Source organism: Salmo salar, chromosome ssa16, assembly GCF_905237065.1.
Source record: "Salmo salar chromosome ssa16, Ssal_v3.1, whole genome shotgun sequence".
In the NCBI taxonomy this organism is placed as follows: domain Eukaryota; kingdom Metazoa; phylum Chordata; class Actinopteri; order Salmoniformes; family Salmonidae; genus Salmo; species Salmo salar.
In genome coordinates this window covers 3,707,791-3,731,340 of record NC_059457.1, presented here as the reverse complement: position 1 = coordinate 3,731,340, position 23,550 = coordinate 3,707,791, and the positions used below count along the sequence as shown (strand labels likewise).

General features: G+C 42.8%; 1 protein-coding gene across 8 annotated transcripts in view; it reads left to right on the top strand.

Annotated features, from left to right (window-relative positions):
* LOC106573051 (coiled-coil domain-containing protein 136) overlaps positions 1-23,550 on the top strand; it is a 68,421-nt gene continuing 44,871 nt past the window's right edge. For 5 of the 8 annotated variants that reach the window (XR_001321249.2, XM_014147689.2, XM_045696850.1 and 2 more), the window contains exons 1-3: positions 1-265; positions 489-547; positions 15,200-15,325. Coding sequence is in view for 6 of the 8 variants with exons in the window: in XM_014147689.2 (XP_014003164.1) it covers positions 496-547; positions 15,200-15,325 (178 nt within the window). In the remaining 2 variants the exon portion in view is untranslated. Of the gene's footprint in view, positions 266-488; positions 548-3,399; positions 3,481-7,221; positions 7,514-15,199; positions 15,326-23,550 lie in introns of those variants that run through there. The other 3 variants (XM_045696848.1, XM_014147688.2, XM_045696851.1) reach the window with 3 other exon arrangements.

The window sequence follows — 23,550 nt, the reverse complement described above, 5'->3', positions numbered from 1 at the left end:
CATTTGGCACTGGGTCCGTGTGTGTGTGAGCGGGAGAGAGCAAGAGGGAGTGCTGAAAAGCTTTCAGAACTTTGGCGCACACACACCACTGTGCAGAATCAGTTGTAGAAAAAAAGGGAAGGAGACGGAGGTTGTTGTTTGGAAAAACTGCATATTTTTGCTTTCATTCTGCTCCTCCCCTCTTCTCTCTCGGCATCTCTCTCTCCCACGCTACCGAGAAGAGAGCAGAGGCTTCAGCTCCCTGGAACTCTCCACTACTCCTAAGGTATTGACTGTGTGTGTAGTGTCTGTTTGTTTGTGTGTGTGTGTGTTTGCCAGCTGCTGTGCTGCCTTTCAGCTCTTTCCGTGTGTTTTGTCTCTGCCTGCAGCTGAGGTGGGCGTGTGGAGGAGTTCACTGACCATCTCGCCTACTCTCTATCTTCCCCCATCATTCTTTCTCTCTCTCTTTTGTTCTCTCTCTCTCGTTCTCTCTCTCTCTGCAATTGCAGGGAGGTCATGGATGGACTGCGATTACCTCCACTCATAGAGGATGCGCTCGAATCTACAGGTCTGTGCCCTCGTTGCCAGCGTGTGTGTGTGTGTGCAAATTGTTTGTTGAGTATCTGTTTACGAGTGTATGTATTTATGCAGGGGTGTCATGCCCCTCCAAAAATCTGAGGGGGCCCAAAGTTCATGAGGATGGCTGGGGGGTGGTCCTATGAGGATGGCTAGCTCATCCGTGTGTGAAAGTTGGAGAATTCAGCATTTTTCAAACAACTGAAACTGTTTTTTACTGCAACCGAGAGCCATAATCATTATGCTTAATTATATGTAAAAAAATATGTTTATTTTTCTGAATATCTAACCATACCTCTTGAGCTGACTGTCCTGACTGGTGGTTATTGTTTAAACGAAACAACATGTGACCGACCGGCTCGATTTGGTCTTATGTAGCAAAATTTGAAATTGTGTTTTGTGCAAGTAGAGACTCAGAGCTAGAAAATGGTATATCATACACTACAGATGAGGAACAATGGGAAAGTAATTCCGCTTTGAAAGTTGATAATCTTGTAACCCCATTTTTGAGAAAATGGCCCTTAAATATTTTGGTACACCTACTGGAGAGCTCTTCTTTGTCTACACCCATTCACCATTGTTCATATCCTCTTAAGCTTTAGCCCCACCCATCTCTTTAAGGATTCACATGTGGGCCATGTGCTGAACAGAGTGTGTACAGTAGTATACTAAACAACCAAAGATTTCAAGACTAAAGACTGGGTTATACTATGTCAATCGACATGTCTGTAGACAGTTGTCCCAGTGACATCCTGAACATTCTATTGTCGTCCGACATCAAACTTGTTGTTATGAAAAAGTATAAACACAAAAACGACAGGCTGCCTGGTGGTCCAAAATAGCAGAACTGGTGTATTTTAACACCAGTAAACCCATCAGTTTAAAAATGAATTTAATATACAGTATGTCAATCTAGCAAACCAGGCAACTAAAAGCAACTTTCTAAATGTTTTGGTTGTTTCTAGCTTGTTAGTTAATGTTAAGTTAGCTAGCGAGCCAGTTCAAATAATGACCATATCATATAGCTGACAACGTCTTAAATTGAGATAATTTGTATTAATTATTACAGGAAAATAAACTCACAGAAGATCATTATTTACAAGTTAATAGCGAGTTAATTACAGAAAATAGTTTACGGTTGTGAGTGTGAAGAAATAAAAGAATGGCATTCTAACGAAACCTTTTGAACTTGGACACTGTCCAATCCTAATTTGACTTTGGTGCAGGTCATGTTGTTCTTCACATTAATGTCTCTGGTAAATGCATGCTATATGAAATACAATCAAAGTTTATTTGTCACATGGACAGGATACAGAAGGTGTAAAAAACGGTACTTTGAAATGGTTACTTGCATAGTGGAGTCTTTTGATTAGACATGTAGCTAGCTAAACAATGAACCATAATCCCAACTCATAACGTTACTACCCTGTATGAATCTGCAGGTAGGTAACCAACTAGGTTTAATGTTAGCTAGATAGCTAACATTAGGCTATAACTAGCAATGCAAATGACTCTGAGATACGAATAATATTACTACACAGATCATACACGTCATGTTAGCTAGCAAGTAATGAAACAACTTTTTGACAAAATTAGACATATATAATATCTGAAAATGTAGCTAGCTAGACGCTCTTACCCATATACATGGATGAACGCTTCTCCCTCTCTGTCATGGATGCCATGGTTAGCCTTAGTTTGAAGATGCAATCCGGAGACAGGTGTTTTATACAACAGCCTTCTGTGTTCTCCTTTTGACTCTCTTCGCATATTTGCAATCAAATGCCAGAATTTTCTCCATCTCCTTAGCTATCATGCTCTGCTTCCACCGGGCATTCCACATATTTCACAACTCAGTCCTCCAGAAAGTGGAGAGCAATACTTTTGCAGTTCTTCGTGATATCTTTCAAAAGAAAGAATTGCCTACACATACTGAGCCGCTCATGTTATAGAAAGAAGCATGCTACATGACAGACCAATCCGAACTCATCTCTCGGCATGTCCAGCCCATCTATTATTACATTTACATTTAAGTCATTTAGCAGACGCTCTTATCCAGAGCGACTTACAAATTGGTGCATTCACCTTATGATATCCAGTGGAACAACCACTTTACAATAGTGCATCTAAATTTTTTAAGGGGGGGGGGGGTTAGAAGGTTTACTTTATCCTATCCTAGGTATTCCTTAAAGAGGTGGGGTTTCAGGTGTCTCCGGAATCTGAATATTATCTCAGCCAATGATGGCTAGCAGGAAGGTACCTGTCTTTTTCTGTGGTTAAACCAACTAGGCTTGTTATCTAACAAATGTATTCACATTTACAGATGGCTTACAAGTTTGTTATTAAGGCACATGAAGGTTCACATGGTCCAGAAGGCATTTCTCTCAAAAAGCATATTTTGTTAAAAAAAACAAATGTTTACGTTCAAATGTAATCAATTGTGCTATTTTGTTCATTTTTTTGCATTGATTGTAACTTATTTTTTTACTTATTTTGTACATAATGTTGCTGCTACCGTCTCTTATGACCGAAAATAACTTTTGGACATCAGAACTGGGATTACTCACCACGGACTGGAAGAAGCTTTTTCCTTAAACGAGTCTGACGAGAAAGACTGCTCTCCTGAGAACAGGCCCAGATCGACTTAATTTGCGTGAAGATAAGACAAAGGAAAAGAGGACGCAGATCAGGCTGCCTTTTGAGAATCCGTAGGCGAGCGAGAACTCCCATTGCCATCAATTCTACTTGCTAACATGCAATCATCGGAAAATAAAATGGATGACCTACAATTATGATTATCTTACCAACGGGACATTAAGAACTGTAATATCCTATGTTTCACAGAGTCGTGGCTGAACGACGACACGGACAATATAGAGCTGGAGGGGTTTTCAATGCACCAGCAGAACAGAGAAGCCACATCTGGTAAGAAGAGGAGTGGAGGTGTGTGTCTTTTTGTCAATAACAGCTGGTGTGCGATGTCCAATATAAAAGAAGTCAAATCTGACCATAATTCTATCCTCCTGATTCCTGCTTACAAGCAAAAACTAAAGCAGGAAGTACCAGTGACTCGCTCAATGCGGAAGTGGTCAGATGGTGCGGATGCTACGCTACAGGACTGTTTTGCTAGCATAGACTGGATGTTCCGGGATTCATCTAATGGCATTGAGGAGTGTACCACCTCAGTCATCGGCTTCATCAATAAGTGCAACGACGACGTCGTCCCCACAGTGACCGTACGTACATATCCCAACCAGAAGCCATGGATTACAGGCAACATGCGCATCGAGCTAAAGGCTAGAGCTGCCGCTTTCAAAGAGCGGGACACTAATCTGGACGCCTATAAGGAATCCCCTTATGCCCTCAGACGAACCATCAAACAAGCAAAGCGTCAATACAGGATTAAGATCGAATCGTTCTACACAGGATCTGACACTATTACGGACTACAAAGGGGAACCCTAACGCGAGCTGCCCAGTGATGCGAGCCTACCAGATGAGCTAAATGCCTTTTATGCTCACTTCGAGGCAAGCAACACTGAAGAATGCACGTGAGCACCAGCTGATAACGCTCTCGGAGCCGATGTGAGCAAGACCTTAAAACAGGTCAACATTCACAAAGCTACGAGGCCAGATGGGTTACCAGGATGTGTACTCAAAGCATGCGCAGACCAACTGGAAAGTGTCTTCACTGACATTTTCTGTGATACCTACATGTTTCAAGCAGACCACCATAGTCCCTGTACCCAAGGAAGCGAAGGTAACCTGCCTAAATGAATACCGCCCCATAGCACTCACGTCAGTAGCCATGAAGTGCTTTGAAAGGCTGGTCATGGCTCACATCAACAGCATCCTCCCGGATACCCAGACCCACTCCAATTCGCATACCGCCCCAACAGATCCACAGATGACGCAATCTTAATCGCACTCCACATTGTCCTTTCCCACCTGGACAAAAGGAACACCTATGTGAGAATGCTGTTCATTGACTACAGCTCAGCATTCAACACCATAGTGCCCACGAAGCTCATCACTAAGCTAAGGACCTTGGGACTAAACACCTCCCTCTGCAACTGGATCCTGGACTTCCTGACGGGCTGCCCCCAGGTGGTAAGGGTAGGCAACAACATGTCTGCCACGCTGATCCTCAACACTGGGGCCCATCAGGGGTGTGTACTTAGTCCCCTCCTGTACTCCCTGTTTACCCATGACTGCATGGTTAAACACGACTCCAACACCATCATTACGTTTGCTGACGACACAACAGTGCTAGGCCTGATCACCGACAACGATGAGACAGCCTATAGGGAGGAGGACAGAGAACTGGCAGTGTGGTGCCAGGACAACAACCTCTCCCTCAATGTGAGCAAAGCAAAGGAGCTGATCATGGACTACAGGAAAACAGGCCCGCCTTTTAACATCAACGGGGCTGTAGTGGAGTGCGTCAAGAGTTTCAAGTTCCTTGGTGTCCACATCATCAATGTTCTATCATGGTCCAAACACACCAAGACAGTCGTGAAGAGGGCACGACAATAACCTTTCCCTTCAGGAGACTGAAAAGATTTGGCATGGGTCCCCAGATCGTCAAAAAGTTCTACTGCCGCACCGTCGAGAACATCCTGACCGGTTGCTGTGAAGAGGCGACTCCGGGATGCTGGCCTTCTAGGCAGAGTTCCTCTGTCCAGTGTCTGTGTTCTTTTGCCCATCTAAATCTTTTATTTTTATTGGCCTGTCTGAGATATGGCTTTTTCTTTGTAACTCTATAACGCCAGCATTCCGAAGTCGCCTTTTCACTGTTGACGTTGGGACTGGTGTTTTGTGGGTACTATTTAAGGAAGCTGCCAGTTTAGGACTTGTGAGGCGTATGTTTCTCAAACTCTAATGTACTTCTCTAATGTACTTCTCCTCTTGCTCAGTTGTGGACTGGGACCTCCCACTCCTTCTTCTATTCTGGTTAGCGCCAGTTTGCGCTGTTCTGTGAAGGGAGTAGTACACAGCGTTGTATGAGATCTTCAGTTTCTTGGCAATTTCTCGCATGGAATAGCCTTCATTTCTCAAAACAAGAATAAACTGACAAGTTTCAGAATAAAGTTATTTGTTTCTGGCCATTTTGAGTCTGTAATCAAACCCACAAATGCTGCTGCTCCAGATAGTCAACTAGTCTAAAGAAGGCCAGCTTTATTGCTTATTTTACTAGGCAAGTCAGTTAAGAACAAATTCTTATTTTTAATGTCGGCCTAGGAACAGTGGGTTAACTGCCTTGTTCAGGGGCAGAACGACAGATTTTTACCTTGTCAGCTCAGGGATTCGATCTTGCAACATTTCGGTTACTAGTCCAGCACTCTAACCACTAGGCTACCTGCCACCCCTTTAATCAGGACAATAGTTTTCAGCTGTGCTAACGTAATTGCAATAGGCTTTTCTTATGATCAATTAGCCTTTTAAAATGATAAACTTGGATTAGCTAACACGACGTGCCATTGGAACACAGGAGTAATGGTTGTTGATAATGGGCCTCTGTATGCCTATGTAGATATTCCATTAAAAATCAGCTGTTTCCAGCTACAATAGTCATTTACAACATTAACAATGTCTACACAGACAACACATTTGCTTTTCTTTCAAAAACAAGGACATTTCTAAGCGACCCCAAACTTTTGAACGGTAGTGTATATACTAGGCGGTGTCAGAGGAAAGCCCATAACATTCTCAGAGACTCCAGTCACCCAAGTCATAGACTGTTTTCTCTGCTACTGCACGGCAAGCGGTCCCGGAGCGCCAAGTCTAGGACCAAAAGGCTCCTTAACAACTTCTACCCCCAAGCCATAAGACTGCTGAACAATTAATCAAATGGCCACCAGCCTATTATATTGACCCCCTCTCCATTTGTTTTGCTGCTACTCACTGTTTATTATCTATGCATAGTCACTTCACCCCTACCTACATGTACCATTTACCTCTAACCTTTACCCCCGCATACTGACTCGGTACCGGTACCCCCTGTATATAGCCTCGTTATTGTTATGTTATTGTATTACTTTTTATAGTTTTTTTTTATTTGGTAAATATTTTCTTAACTCTTCTTGAACTTCACTGTTTGATAAGGGCTTGTAAGTAAGCATTTCATGGTAAGGTCTACACTCGTTGTACTCGGCAAATGTGACAAAGAAAGTTTGATTTGATTTTTGATTTGAAATGCCTCTCCTGTGAAGTAGTGATGTGGCGACATACGCCTAGTTTCCTGAAACGAGTCACAAATATGCTTCTCTGCCTCTGCTAAAATCTGGGTAAAATATTGAAAGGGATGTGTCTCTTACTCAGTACATTTAGTTATTGCTTGCTTTTCTCAAGTCTAGCATGCCAGCTAAAATAGTTAGACAAGCTAGCTACTCTAACTTGATTGATAGCCTGAAATGGCTTCTTGGTAGCTAGTTATGAGGTTGGGAGATTGGATTAGCTAAACCCAACTATAGGCATGAGGCCTCTGTCTTTATATGTACATATTTGCATGTGTTTTTGCATATGTCTGTGTGTGTATGTGTGTATTTCTGTGATGGTTCTATAACATCTTTCAACAGCACCAGGTCAAAAGAGCAGATACACTCAACTGATATGATAATATCTTTGTATGTATAGGTCTGTGTGGTCAGTGAGGAAGATCAGAGAATGTTCCTGAACAGGAGAGAGGGATGAGCTGTTAAACTGAGGAGGTGGAGAGGGGCACGTGGTCAGGTGGTTGGAGAAGAGAGGAGAGGAACGAGAGGGGGGGAGAGAGACCGATGTGCTAGCTAGTTTGTTCTCTTCATATCAGATAAGAGGAGAGCTACATTCCGTCTCTGTTGTCAGGCTTCAGGACTTCAGATAGGAGAGACTGCAGAAAGGAGACAGAGCGGATGTTACTGTGTGCTATCTATGGGACTACAGTAGATTTAATGGTGCAACCACAACCACAGCATCAGGTATGAATGGACTGTTTTAATGATGGGGTGGAAGTGGAAATAATATTGCCAGGGGTGTATAGAGGCAGTCAGTCGAAGTGAATGGTCAATTATTAAGGATGACTGTGATCTCATGTTATGTGATGTTACAGAGTCAGGTTTGATGGATGGAGAATTGTACAGTGGGAATAGCATTTTACAAAATGCTGTATTGTCAGTCTTTAGAAGTGAATAGTCAATAGAAATTATTGTATGTGATTTGATATGATCTGATGTTTCTTTAAATAATAATGTTTAGTGATGTAACATTTACCAGTTCCTTCTTGATCAGCTCTTGCTTGAATGATCTGTAACCAGTTCTATTTTTTAGTACATTTTTATGAAGGTGCCATGTCTGACTGCTGATATTCTGTTTAAACTCAGTTCAGTTCAAATCAAATCAAATGTATTTGTCACATACACATGTTTAGCAGATGTTAATGCGAGTGTAGCGTAGTGCTTGTGCTTCTAGTTCCGACCATGCAGTAATATCTAACAAGTAATCTAACCTAACAATTTCACAACAACTACCTTATACACACAAGTGTAAAGGAATGAATACGAATATGTACAAAAATATATGAATGAGTGATGGTATAGAACGGCATAGGCAAGATGCAGTAGATGGTATAGAGTACAGTATATACATATAAGATGAGTAATGTAGGGTATGTAAACATTATATAAAGTGGCGTTGTTTAAAGTGGCTAGTGATACATTTAGTTACATCAAGATGGCAAGATGCAGTCGATGGTATAGCGTACAGTATATACATATGAGATGAGTAATGTAGGGTATGTAAACATTATATAAAGAGTCATTTTTTTAAGTGGCTAGTGATACATTTAATTTCCTCAAGATGGCAAGATGCAGTAGATGGTATAGAGTACAGTATATACATATGAGATCAGTATTGTAGGGTATGTAAACATTATATAAAGTGTCATTTTTTAAAGTGGCTAGTGATAAGTTGATAAATTTTTCCATCTATTAAAGTGGCTAGAGTTGAGCCTGTATGTTGGCATCAGCCACCCATTGTTAGTGATGGCTGTTTAACAGTCTCTCGGTCTCCGCTTTGATGCACCTGTACTGACCTCGCCTTCTGGATGATAGCGGGGTGAACAGGCAGTGGTTCGGGTGGTTGTTGTCTTTGATAATCTTGTTGGCCTTCCTGTGACATCGGGTGGTGTAGGTGTCCTGGAGGGCAGGTAGTTTGCACCCGGTGATGCGCTGTGCAGACCTCACTACCCTCTGGAGAGCCTTGCGGTTATGGGCGGAGCAGCTGCCGTACCGGGCGGTGATACAGCCCGACAGGATGCTCTCGATTGTGCATCTGCAAAAGTTTGTGAGTGTGTTTGGTGACAAGCCGAATTTCTTCAGCCTCCAGAGGCTGCTGCACCTTCTTCACCATGCTGTCTGTGTGGGTGGACCATTTCAGTTTGTCTGTGATGTGTACGCCGAGGAACTTAAAACTTTCCACCCTCTCCACTACTGTCCCGTCGATGTGGATAGGGGGCTGCTCCCTCTGCTGTTTCCTGAAGTCCACGATCATCTCCTTTGTTTTGTTGATTTTGAGTGTGAGGTTATTTTCCTGACACCACACTCCGAGTGCCCTCACCTCCTCCCTGTAGGCCGTCTCGTCGTTGTTGGTAATCAAGCCTACCACTGTAGTGTCGTCTGCAAACTTGATGATTGAGTTGGAGGCGTGCATGGCCACGCAGTCATGGGTGAACAGGGAGTATAGGAGAGGGCTGAGAACGCACCCTTGTGGGGACCCAGTGTTGAGGATCAGCGGGGTGGAGATGTTGTTACCTACCCTCACCACCTGGGGGCGGCCCGTCAGGAAGTCCAGGACCCAGTTGCACAGGGCGGGGTCGAGACCCAGGGTCTTGAGCTTAATGAATAGGGTACTATGGTGTTAAATGCTGAGCTGTAATCGATGAACACCATTCTTACATAGGTATTCCTCTTGTCCAGATGGGTTAGGGCAGTGTGCAGTGTGATGGCGATTGCGTTGTCTGTGGACCTATTTGGGCGGTAAGCAAATTGGAGTGGGTCTAGGGTGTCAGGTAGGGTGGAGGTGATATGGTCCTTGACTAGTCTCTCAAAGCACTTCATGATGACGGAAGTGAGTGCTATGGGGTGGTAATTTAGCTCAGTTACCTTAGCTTTCTTGGGAACAGGAACAATGGTGGCCCTCTTGAAGCATGTGGGAACAGCAGACTGGGATAAGGATTGATTGAATATGTCCGTAAACACACCAGACAGCTGGTCTGCGCATGCTCTGAGGACGCGGCCGGGGACACCGGTTGGGCCTGCAGCCTTGCGAGGGTTAACACGTTTAAATGTTTTACTCACGTTGGCTACAGTGAAGGAGAGCCCGCAGGTTTTGGTAGCGGGCCGTGTCAGTGGCACTGTATTGTCTTCAAAGCGGGCAAAGAATTTGTTTAGTCTGTCTGGGAGCAAGGCATCGTGGTCCGCGACGGGGCTGGTTTTTCTTTTGTAGTCCGTGATTGACTGTAGACCCTGCCACATACCTCTCGTGTCTGAGCTGTTGAATTGCGACTCCACTTTGTCTCTATACTGACGCTTAGCTTGTTTGATTGCCTTGCGGAGGGAATAGCTACACTGTTTGTATTCAGTTATGTTTCTGGTCACCTTTCCCTGATTAAAAGCAGTGGTTCGCGCTTTCAGTTTTGCGCGAATTCTGCCATCAATCCACGATTTCTGGTTGGGGAATGTTTTAATAGACGCTGTGGGTACAACATTGCCGATGCACTTGCTAATAAACTCGCACACCGAATCAGCGTATTCGTCAATGTTGTTGTTCGACGTTATGCGGAACATATCCCAGTCCACGTGATCGAAGCAATCTTGACGCGTGGAATCTGATTGGTCGGACCAGCGTTGAACAGACCTGAGTGCGGGAGCTTCCTGTTTTAGTTTCTGTCTATAGGCTGGAAGCAACAAAATGGAGTCGTGGTCAGCTTTTCCGAAAGGAGGGCGGGGGAGGGCCTTATATGCGTCGCGGAAGTTAGAATAACAATGATCCAGGGTTTTACCAGCCCTGGTTGCACAATCGATATGCTGATAGAATTTGGGGAGCCTTGTTTTCAGATTAGCGTTGTTAAAATCCCCGGCTACAATAAATGCAGCTTCAGGATATGTGGTTTCCAGTTTACATAGAGTCCAATGAAGTTCTTTCAGAGCCGTCGATGTGTCTGCTTGGGGGGGAATATACATGACTGTGATTATGATCGAAGAGAATTCTGTTGGTAGATAATGTGGTCTGCATTTGATTGTGAGGAATTCTAAGTCAGGTGAACAAAAGGACTTGAGTTCCTGTATGTTGTTATGATCACACCACGTCTCGTTAATCATAAGGCATACACCCCCGCCTTTCTTCTTACCAGAGAGATGCTTGTTTCTTTCGGCGCGGTGCATGAAGAAACCAGGTGGCTGTACCAACTCAGATAGCGTGTCTCAAGTGAGCCATGTTTCCGTGAAACAAAGAACGTTATAATACCTGATGTCTCTCTGGAAAGCTACCCATGCTCGGATTTCGTCTATCTTGTTGTCAAGAGACTGGACATTGGCAAGTAGTATGCTCGGGAGCGATGCGCGATGTGCCCGTCTACGAAGCATGACCAGGAGACCGCTCCGTCTGCCCCTTCTACGGCGTCGTTGTTTTGGGTCGCCGGCTGGGATCCGATCCATTGTCCTGGGTGGTGGGCAAAACAGAGGATCCGCTTCGGGAAAGTCGTATTCCTGGTCGTAATGCTGGTGAGTTGACGTTGCTCTTATATCCAATAGTTCCTCTCGACTGTATTTAATAAAACCTAAGATTACTTGGAGTTACATTGTAAAAAATAACACATAAAAAAACAAAATACTGCATATTTTCCTAGGAACACGAAGCGAGGCGGCCGTCTCTGTCGGCTTCATGCGTACTACTTTTAAGGTGCACAAAGCACTAATTGTAATTTACTCTGGATAAGAGTGTCTGCTAAATGGCAGAATATAAAGGTGTTAGATAATGTACAATGGCCTTCTGTCACTGTCACATAAACATAAGTATAACAACACAATAATATTGTTATAGTACCCATTTTGAGAGGAATGCAAGGAATGCTTTTGGTCTTATCCATGTAGGAAAGAGCTGCAAGGATTCAACGCGTGTGTAGGGCAGTGAATGGGCTGTCTCAGTGGAGGTCTGTGTGTCGACATTACAGGGAGGACACACACACACTCGTTACACAGTGGATCAGAGGAGACACAGGTCAAGCTCATTTTGACCACTGCTGTGGTTGGAGCTTTCTGTTCAAATCTTGTTGTTGTTGTCTGCTGGATACTGAACGGCTCCTTTTGCTCCTTTTGACCAACGTTGGGTTTACCAGATTGGAGATTCCTGTTCTTCCATGTCTTGTAGTTATCTCTTGACTGAACTGGGAGCCTGCAGAGTAGAATGTGTGTTAAGTTGTACTTGTATCCTCCTCCTCACACCACCCTTGGGTGCAGACTCAGAATCCAGAACAGTGTTTGCTGGAGATGCACTGTTGTTAAGGCCCACTAGCCACTTTGCTCCACTAGCTACATGGAATAAGTCAAGTTTACTTGACTAGAGTGTTAATGCATCTTCACCTTTTATTAGTAATGCTAAGGGGAACTCGGTAGTCTTTTGTTACCCCAAACAGAGGACTCAAAATGTCTCTGTGTCAGCCAGAAGAGGAAGATGGATCCTGACTCAGGTCAGGTCCGGAGTGGCTCTTCCTGTTATCTCAGGACTCCCAGGGACTTCTCTCCTGTCATCAGCTTTAGGCCTGACACATCTCAGGCATGCATTTAACTAGCTTGGTCAAACCAGACTGATCACTGCACCATGGTTTCACTTGAGGCCTGCTTTTAGAACCTTGCTGTTAAAAGCTCCCTTACAGTGTCATTTTAGGTTTACTGTTGAAGTGCATCTTACACTTGATCGACAACTGATGCTGAAAGAGAACTGAGAACTGAAGTGGAGGCTGATAACACTATCATGTCAATGTATGGATATATTTTAGGACTGGGGATTCACCCTGAGTTGTGTTGCTTCTTCTTTTTGTTTATCTTTTTTGGGCTGTGGGCTTACTCTACATACAGCACAGAGAGTACCATCTCATAACAAAACTAGACACACATCCCTCAAGAGTGCACAGCCTGCACACGCACACACATGCTGCATGCATACACACACACACAACGCACATACAGCAGTCGTGAGCGAATCGTGTACCCCACCATCCTCACCCACCACCTCTTACTCCCACACGGATTTGCCCACCCAGACAGTTTTTCCCATGATTACAAGTCAGTATTCGACATCCATCCATGTCTGACGAGTCGGGAGATGACATGGAAACCGGCCACTAGGGGAAACAGTGAGCTCTGTTAACTTCTGATTCCAAGGGTTGCAAGTTCAAATCCAGTGATAGCAAGTTCTTTTTAAGATTTGTGTTTTAAGCCTATCCCTAACCTTAACCTTAATTCGGGGTTAATGCCTAACCTTAAGGATTTGGCTTTAATGCCTAAACTTAACCTTAAACACTTTGATATTTGACATTTGGAACAACTTTGAAATTTGACGTTTGAGAAACATAGATGAAGGTCTTATTCTGACATGAGACTGTGAGAGCGGGTAGTGCCCACCATCACTCTCTCGCTCTTTCTGTCTCTCTCCCACTCTTCCCTTTCTCTGCCCCCTCTCTCTTTCAGCAGCAGTCCTACGCTCTCTCTTGGTCTCCCATACACAGTGGTACCTGACTCCAGTGTTCATACTGCCCACACAATGCTCCTAACCACGCTTCTCCTCCTCCTCTCTTCTGCTCCTTCACTGTCTTCCAACTGGTGGCGTAATACCTACACGAGTCACGATGCTAGTCTTTTCCAGTGCTCCTTTCCTCCTCCTCTCCTCTCCTCTCCTCTCCTCTCCTCTCCTCTCCTCTCCTCTCCTCTCCTCTCCTCTCCTCTCCTCTCCTCTCCTCTCCTCTCCTCTCCTCTCCTCTCCTCTCCTCTCCTCTCCTCTCCTCTCCTCTCCTCTCCTCTCCTCTCCTCCACATCCAGTGCTAGTGCTGTATGCCCACTCAGATGAGAACTCCCCCAGGCAGCCCTCTCCCTCTCACAGGCCTGCACCCCTGGGTTTTGATTTCCCTCTCTCTCCTTCTCTGCTTTCAGGGTAGTGTGCTGCAGGTCCTTGAAATATTGAGTATGTGATGTGTTTTTTCTCTTTTGGTTACATAATGGAAAAATCTCTGCTCTAAAGTTCCACTAGTTGGACAGGGAGGGATGTTAGTGAACTCATGGGACTTTTCCTTTTTTTCTAGTTTGTACTGAATCCTTAGCTACTCTTCTCCTTTCTGCAAGACTTTGTTGTTGTCAACTTGCCCTCATCATTGCTCATTGCTTGTGTGTGTGTGTGTGTGTGTGTGTGTGTAGGCTTCTATGCATGCATGCCTGTCTGTCTGTATACTGTACATGTGTGTGACTGTCACTATGTTTATATGTGTATCTACTATGTGTTTATAATACATGTGTTTTTCTGTTTGCATGTGTTTCTGTGAGTCTGTGTACTATATATATGTGTTTTCTATGTATGTCCAGTATGTATGCCATGGATACATCTTTGTGGCTGCTTGCGTAGGTGGCTTTGCATTATTCACATACCACCCACTCCTGCCCTTGCTCTGAAGCCTCTCTCTCTCTCTCTCTCTCTCTCTCTCTCTTTTATTTAGCAGTACTCCCTCTCTTCCTCACAATTTAAATGAGATTTCTAAAGAATACTGAATGCATTCAGGTGGGAACTGCAGATTTCTGATCAAAGCATGTATTCCCACATCACTTGTCTCTCTGCTTTGTTCTCTCTGCTGTTTACATCCCTGTAGAACAGATCAATAGAAATAACACGCACGCATGCGCACACACACACACACACACACACACACACACACACACACATGTTTGTTTTACTATCCTTGTGGGGACACAACAAAATGATATTTTCCCTTAACCTAACGCTAACCTTAACCCCTAATCCTAAATCTAACCTTAACCCTAATTGTAACCCTAACACCTATGCCTAGAAAAGCCTTTTCCTTCTGGGGACCGGCAAAATGTCCCCACTTGTCCAAATTATCCTTGCTTTACTATGCTCATCTAATGAGGCCCATTCTGTAATATGTCTATTCATCTGACCCACTTACAATGTTTCCCTTTGAAAGAGCAAATATGGATAACCATTTAAATAACACCGTGGCTCATTAAATCAGCCGAACTCTCTCTTCGGTGCCTCTGTAATGCTACTGCACTCTTTAGTTCTGTAGTTCCTAACTTCCACTTCGCTTTTGTTTTCCTCTTTTTTCCCCCTTGTTTTCCACCATACATTACCCCATGTATGGTGTTAGTTAACTCACTCTATATCTCTCTTCCTCTCTCTCTCTCTCTCTCTCTCTCTCATTCTCTCTTTCTGTCCCTCATTCTCTCTCTCTCATTCTCTTGCTCTCTCTCTCTCTCTCTCTCTCTCTCTCCACTCTCACTCTGTCCCCCTCTTTCTTACTCTTTCTCTCTCTCTCGCTCTCTCTCCATCGCTCTCTCATTCTCTTCCTTTCATCTGAGAGCATCTCTGTTTTATGTTTGAAGTGATCGTCCTCTCCTGTGATGTTGACCTAACTAACCATATGGGTCTGATGAGACGGGTTGCCGTTGACGCTGACGCTCTTTGGTCACCAGGGGCAACGAATCGAGCACACCTGGGCACCTCTCAAGGTAGATGAGATGAGGATGGAACCTTTTTATACAGGAAATAAAAACATAGTAAACAAAAACAGTGGGTTCATTAGCATATTCATATTCCATACACCTCTTAGCCTGGTGGAGGGGGGGGGGTTGTCACCATTGTGATGATGCGAGAGTATCACTTCATGCTCATCTAATGAGGTCCATTCTGTACTATTTCTATTCCTCTGATCCACTTTCCCTTCTTCCCATTGAAAGAGCAAATACAGATTATCCATTTAATTAACACAGTGGCTCATTAAATCAGCCAAATTCTCTCTTCAGTGCCTCTGTAATGTTACTGCACTCTTCAGTTCTGTAGTTCCTTCCACTTTGCTTTTGTTTTCTTCTTTTTCTCTACTGCTTTTCTCCCCTCTGGGGTTTGAGTGACTTGAGTCATAAACACAAAGTGGCAATGGGATAACATTACCCCATGACACACTATGGTGTTAGTTAACTCACTCTGTATCTCTCTTCTTCTCTCTCTCGCTCTCTCTCTCTCTCTCTCTCTCATTCCCTCTCTCCCTCTTTATCCATTTCTCTCTGTTTCTCTCCCTCATGCTCTCTCTTTACATCTCTCTCGCTATCTTTCTCTCTCTCTTGCTCTCTCTCTACTCTCACTCTCTCCCTCTCTCTCTTACTCTTTCCCTCTCTCTCGCTCTCTCCATCGCTCTCTCATTCTCTTCATTTCATCTGAGAGCATCTCTGTTTTATGTTTGAAGTGATCGTCCTCTCCTCTGATCCACTTTCCCTTCTTCCATTTGAAAGAGCAAACACAGATTATCCATTTAAATAACACAGTGGCTCGTTAAATCAGCCAAACTTTCTCCTCAAGCTCTCTCTTCAGTGCCTCTGTAATGTAGCCAACTACAAAAATTGCATCAACTGGTTACAAGTAAATTAGTTAGGTTTTCTCAATTGAAAAAAAGTACATTTGTTGAAAACAAATGCCAACTGTTGTATTTGATTATTAACAAACTTATATTTCTAGTTGAAACCTATTTCTTTCAACACTTAACTTACTTTCCCCCTTTGGTTAAACCTAATAAATAACATAACATTTATTAAGTTGGTTCCAAACATGAAAAAATGACTCCAAGCACTTTATTTTTTATAAGACTTTCACATTAACTGATTACAATATTGACTCTCACGGATGGCCAAAAATAACATAGGGAAAGCCACGCCCCCAATAAGCCACTCCAACTCTTCTAATAGATTGAATGAACCAAAGCATAATTTTGGATCATACCAATCCATAGAGAATGATAAAGGCCTCTAGTGGCCAAAAGGCCATTTTAGCATGGGCAGAGCCATTGAGGGCTTCCACCATGCTTACGCCATTTTAAAGTAGTCAAAGTAGTCAACTGGTTGGGGATTGCTATGGGTTGTAGCCATAGAGAATGATAGAGACCTCTAGTGGCCAAAAGGCTGTTTTCCACCATTTTAATTTGGTCAACTGCATGGGACATCCAACTTCATTGGCTGATCCCTCTGGTGACCCTGTTGGAGTCATGTCCAACTGGGTCATTAGAGGGATCAGCCAATTGTGAAGACGAAAATGTACTACTTCAAAATGGAGATGGCCTCAATGGTGCTGCCCATGAGAGAGTGAGAGAGCGAGAAAGAGAGAGCTTCAGAACAGGGACATAATGGGGGGTGAATAATGCAAAGCCTCCTACGCAGGCAGCCACAAAGATGTATACTGTACATACATAGAAACACATATACAGTACAAGTCCAAAGTTTGGACACACATACTCATTCAAGGGTTTTTCTTTATTTGTACTATGTTCTACATTGTAGAATAATAGTGAATACATCAAAACTAGCAAATAACACATATGGAATCATGTAGTAACAAAAAAAGTGTTAAGCACATATATATTTTTGATTCTTCAAAGTAGCCAGCCTTTGCCTTGATGACAGCTTTGTACACTCTTCGCATTCTCTCAACCAGCTTCATGAGGACTGCTTGTCCAACAGTCTTGAAAGTTCCCACATATGCTGAGCACTTGTTGGCTGATTTTCCTTCACTCTGCCGTCCAACTCATCCCAAACCATCTCAATTGGATTGAGGTCGGGTGATTGTGGAGGCCAGGTCGTCTGATGCAGCACTCCATCACTCTCTTTCTTGGTCAAATAGCCTTACACAGGCTGGATGTGTGTTTTGGGTCATTGTCCTGTTGAAAAACAAATGATAGCCCCACTAAGTGCAAACCAGATGGGATGGCGTATCGCTGCAGAATATTGTGGTAGCCATGCTGGTTAAGTGTGCCTTGAATTCTAAATGAATCACAGACAGTGTCAGCAGCAAAGCACCATCACACCTCCTCCTCCATGCTTCACGGTGGGAACCACACATGCGGAGATCATCCGTTCACCTACTCTGCGTCTCACAAAGACACAGCGGTTGTAATCAAAAATCTCAAATTTTGACTCATCAGAAAAAAGGACAGATTTCCACCGGTCTAATGTCCATTGCTCGTGTTTCTTGGCCCAAGCAAGTCTCTTCTTCATATTGGTGTCCTTTAGTAGTGGTTTCTTTGCAGCAATTCGACCATGAAGGCCTGATCCACGCAGTCTCCTCTGAACAGTTGATGTTGACATGTGTCTGTTACTTGAACTCTGTGAAGCATTCATTTGGGCTGCAATCTGAGGTGCAGTTAACTCTAATGAACTTATCCTTTGCAGCAGAGGTAACTCTGGGTCTTCCAGAGGTGGTCCTCATGAGAGCCAGTTTCATCATTGCGCTTGATGGTTTTTGCGACTGCACTTGAAGAAACTTTCAAAGTTGTTCCGGATTGACTGACCTTCATGTCTTAAAGTAATGATAGACTGTCGTTTCTCTTTGCTTATTTGACCTGTTCTTGCCATAATATGGACTTGGTCTTTTACCAAATAGGGCTATCTTCTGTATACCACCCCTACCTTGTTACAACACAAGTGATTGGCTTAAATGCATTTAGATGGAATGAAATCCCACAAATGAACTTTTAACAAGGCACACCTGTTAATTGAAATGCATTCCAAGTGACTACCTCATGAAGCTGGTTGACAGAATGCCAAGAGTGTGCAAAGCTGTCATCAAGGCAACGGGTGGCTACTTTGAAGAATATCTAATGTAAAATATATTTTGATTTGTTTAACACTTTTTTGGTTACTACATTATTCCATATGTGTTATTTTATAGTTTTGATGTCTTCACTATTATTCTACATTGTAGAAAATTGTAAAAATAAAGAAAAACATTTGAAACTGTAGGTGGGTTCAAACTTTTGACTGGTAGTGTATGTGTTTTCATTTAGAGCTAGAAGATAGGATAGATAAAATAGCAGTTTTCCTAAAATGGCCTTAGAAATAAGTATGTACCAGTGTTTGAGCCTGTGTGTTGCTAGTGATGTCCACTCGACAGCACTGTAGAGATCACAATGGTGAGTTAGACCTCTCTGATTGGTGACAAAATGAAGGTCTGCATGATACACAGTCAAGAGCCTTCAGTGTTGAGCATGACGGTTGCACATAAATACAGTGAACAAAAATATGAACACAACATGTAAAGTGTTGTACAAAAATCTTATTACTATAAACTTTAGTGCACAAATTTGTTTACATCCCTGTTAGTGAGCATTTCTTCTTTGCAAAGATAATTCATCCAGCTGACCGGTGTGGTATATCAAGAAGCTGATTAATTAAACAGCATGATCATTACACAGGTGAACCTTGTGCTGGGGACAATCAAAGGCCACTCTAATTTGTGCAGTTTTGTCACACAACACATTGCCACAGTTTTGAGAGAGCGTGCAATTGGCATGCTGATTGCAGGAATGTCCACCAGAACTGTTGCTAGAGAACTTAATGTTCATTTCTCTACCATAAAGCAACTTTGGAGGCCAACGTTGCTTTAGAGATTTGGCAGTAGGTCCAAGTGGCCTCACAACCGCAGACCATGTGTATGGCGTTGTGTGGGTGAGAGGTTTGCTGATGTCAATGTTGTGAACAGAGTGCCCCGTGGTGGTGGTGGGGTTATAGTATGGGCATGCATCAGCTACGGACAACGAACACAATTGCATTTTATCAATGGCAATTTGAATGCACAGAGATACCGTGACGAGATTCTGAGGCCCATTGTCGTGCCATTCATCCGCCGCCAAGATCTCATATTTCAGCATGATAATGCACGGCCCCATGTCGCAAGGATCTGTACACAATTCCTGGAAGCTGAAAATATCCCAGTTCATCCATGGCCTGCATACTCACCAGACATGTCACCCATTGAGCAGGTTTGTCTCCTCTCTCAATATGTCTCCCAATGTTGTTGATATAGATAATAAACAGCAGGGGACCTAAAATGTATCCTTGAAGCACACCCAAAGACAACTCTGTGGTGTCCGACTTACAATCATCTATCTTAACACACTGGGTTCGATTTGACAGATACTTCACGAACCACTCCAAAGCATGACCAGTAATCCCAATACACTTCAATCTCTGCACCAAGACAGTATGGTCCACATTGTCAAATTCCTTTGCCAAGTCTGTGAATACAGATACACCATGCAGTTTTCTATCCCGGGCACAGTGAATATCATTCAAACCTTCAAAGTTGCTGTGACAGTGCTGTGGCCACACCTGGAACCTGATTGCAAAACACTCAAAATACTGTTTTCCTGGAGGTAGGCCTTAAGCCGCTTATTGACTAGAGACTCCAATACCTTTGCCAGAACAGACAATTTAGATGATGGGCTGTTATTCAGTAGAGTGGGATCACCTTGTGTGACTCCAGATGTTTCTAATGATAAGTAGCTAGATGATGTGATGTCTGATCTGCACTAGCTGTGACCGCTAACTGGATTTGTTAGCGCATGAACGGATGTCAAAACAGCATCAGCATTATGTTTCTCTCCTACTCTTCTGCTGTCTCTACTGATTTCTCACTATTTCTCATTGTCAGCACATTGGCAGCCTTTCTTTTTGCTCTCCACTACGGAGTTTTGACCAAGACACAAAACAAAAGACAGATATAATGCCAAAATGGTCTCATAAATTCGCCTGATATATCCTGCACATGCAAAATATCAGAAATAACTGTACTTGTAAGGTGTTTTTAACTAAAAGAGTAGGCCATAGCTGCGTCAGCGAATTTCACTGTGCAAGACACACATATCAGATGTTGGGATGACAGGTGCTGTATGCAATGTGAACTTCAGTTCTGCCTAGGCCTTTTTTTTATTAATCTGTTTGTCAGTGTCAGCAGAGTAGGCTAGCCTACTCTAAAGTCTAGTAGAATTGCATGAAATGTGTTTAGAAAAGGTCAACAAGAAATGTATCTGATATGCATATAGCCTCGGCCTAGTACTCTACACCACTATGCTCTGTCTTTCTTTGCGGCCAGTGATTGAGTTATATTATTAGCCTAAATTATGATTATCCAATCTAATCATCACATTAGGAATAGTAGGCTATGTCACATAAGTCTGCAAATGCGAGTATGCATGGAATGCTTTATTATAAAGGTGCATGTTTATGTTGAAAATGAGCTTCCCGACACGCCACCGATTTTAAAAGGTAGGTCTATTGTATGTTGAAAGTGATGTGACAAATCTTTAAGCTACTAGGGCCACAGAGATCACATCTGAAATGAATAGGGATTCTATATGTAATTATATGAATACACCTAGGCTTTATAAAAAAAAGATCTGCACACATTGGGTGTCCCATACCGGTAAGAAATGACATCTACTTTCCCCCCTTTACGTTATTATTACATCAGCTGGTGCGTTATTTCAGAGGACGATTTACACAGGATTAATTTTTCAGAAATCCTGTAATTCTTATTTTATTATAGTTTTTATTTTCTATTGACTCTTATGAAGGAAGTCTGGAGGTTTTTATTACAGGTGTGAAGATATGTCTATTCAATAATAGGCTTTACTGATAACTCGTGCATGGCTGTCAAATGTATAGGTGTCCCCATAATATTTAAAATGAGAATTTAATTTAATTTTTTATTTAACCTTTATTTAACAGTGATTATAATTATTATTTTAGCAACCACAGTAAACATCCCTCCTAATGAAAATGCCCCCTATCCTGCTGATGTGAATTGCTGAACAGCACACTTGCACTTGACGTGCGTTTATGGATGAGAACGTTAATTTGCCATTTTCAAAGAGTTTAGCTCAATGGGAAACAGCGGATGTCCTGCTTTGCAATTTATTGCCTACATTTACAGCCAGGGCAGAGCCGGTGTTATGGGCGGGCCTTAGGGGTCCTGGCCCGCCCTAACGTACCTCCTTGCCTGTCGAAATAAAATATTTAAATATTGATCATTTATTTGACTGAGACAGGCGCTGTCAGAAAGACCCATCATTGTCAGATAAAGCATCTGAGCAAGCGAAACAGCATCTCTCTATCTCAGTATGTGTAGCCCATGTATCTGATGATGTCTGGACTAAAAGAGTATGGCATGACATCATTTTTTGACCAAACCACATCAGATACATTGGGCTACAAGACAGAAGGGCGCTGTTTCAGTCGATCTGATGCTATTTTGGACTAACGTGTGAAGGTAACCTATTACTACTAAGTTATTTGTTTTACAATCAGATGAAAACACCATGACTGGTTGTGTTCATGCCACATTAACAGTCAGGCTAACACATTGGTATAGTTACATGTTGTTACTATAAAACCCACAATAGAACTGCTAAAGCAGTCATTTGGACTGCTCATGAATGTGAGGAATTTATTACAGTGCAATTTTTAAAGTCATGCCCCACTCTGTCCTTGCCATTGTTAGAATCTTAATATCACAAACAGAACTGGTGTTATAGACAGTTTTAGGATGGCATGTCATATATGGTTTTCCCTGTTGCCCCGCCTTCTCTCAACATTAGGGCCTGATCCCCTCCTTCTCCTGATAGTCGATGATGCCAAACTCACTCTGATATGTCTGCCCAGTCATGTGAAATCCATAGATTAGGACCTAATGAATGTTTTTCCATTGACTGATTTCCTTATGTGAACTGAACATTCTTTTTGCTCTCCACTACGGAGTTTTGACCAAGACACAAAACACAAGACAGATATAATGCCAAAATGGTCTCATAAATTCGTCTGAAAATATTTTGATTTCAGCAAGTTACTTTGGGATTGCTATTGCAGATGGAAATGATCTACGTTGCTAAATCTGTGCATGGTCCCTGGCAAATAAACTGCATTTTATGTCTGTTCTCAGAAAGAGGAGCAGTGGAACTGTAATTCCGTATTCCATTCATACCTGTTCTCAGAAAGGGGAGCAGTGGAACTGTAATTCCGTATTCCATTCATATCTGTTCTCAGAAAGGGGAGCAGTGGAACTGTAATTCCGTATTCCATTCATACCTGTTCTCAGAAAGGGGAGCAGTGGAACTGTAATTGCGTATTCCATTCATACCTGTTCTCAGAAAGGGGAGCAGTGGAACTGTAATTGCGTATTCCATTCATACCTGTTCTCAGAAAGGGGAGCAGTGGAACTGTAATTCCGTATTCCATCCATATCTGTTCTCAGAAAGGGGAGCAGTGGAACTGTAATTCCGACTTAATGTGATGTGTTTCACTCTAAATGTGTTCCCAGAAGATAAACCAAGCGTTTTTCCCCTTTGAAGGCACGCCCCTTTATTTGAAAAATCAACTAAAAAGGAGCCCTGCCATGGACATTGTTTACAAACTATGGAGTATAACATATTTATTTGGGGTTCTGATGGGGTTTGACTGTTGAACTAAGCTCATGAAGCATTTATAGGTGATATTCTTCAAGTATCAACAGCTGTATCATCAATGGCTATATTTAAAAGTCCCAAAATGAATGTTCCAATTGCAGATCGTAGCTTTAAGCCTGTTTCTCTGAAGCTGTCAAACAAGCAGCTCCTGTGGTTACATTCCTGCTCCAATCAGGCACCCAGATTGGTGTGTGTGTGTGTGTGAGAGAGAGAGAGTGTGCGCATGTGTGCGTGCATGCGCACTACTGTAGTTACTGTGTGTGCCTACTGTGTGTGCCTACTACTGTGTACTTTTGAAGAGTGATGTAATAAGTTATGTGTTAGGATATTAGGGGAATGGCCTGTATGACTTCTGATAGAATTTAGCAAGAGTTGAATGGGGTACAAGATGGACACTATAGGGCAGGATATGAGAGTTAGTGAACAGAAGGCTAAAGTTGTGTGGTGTACTGT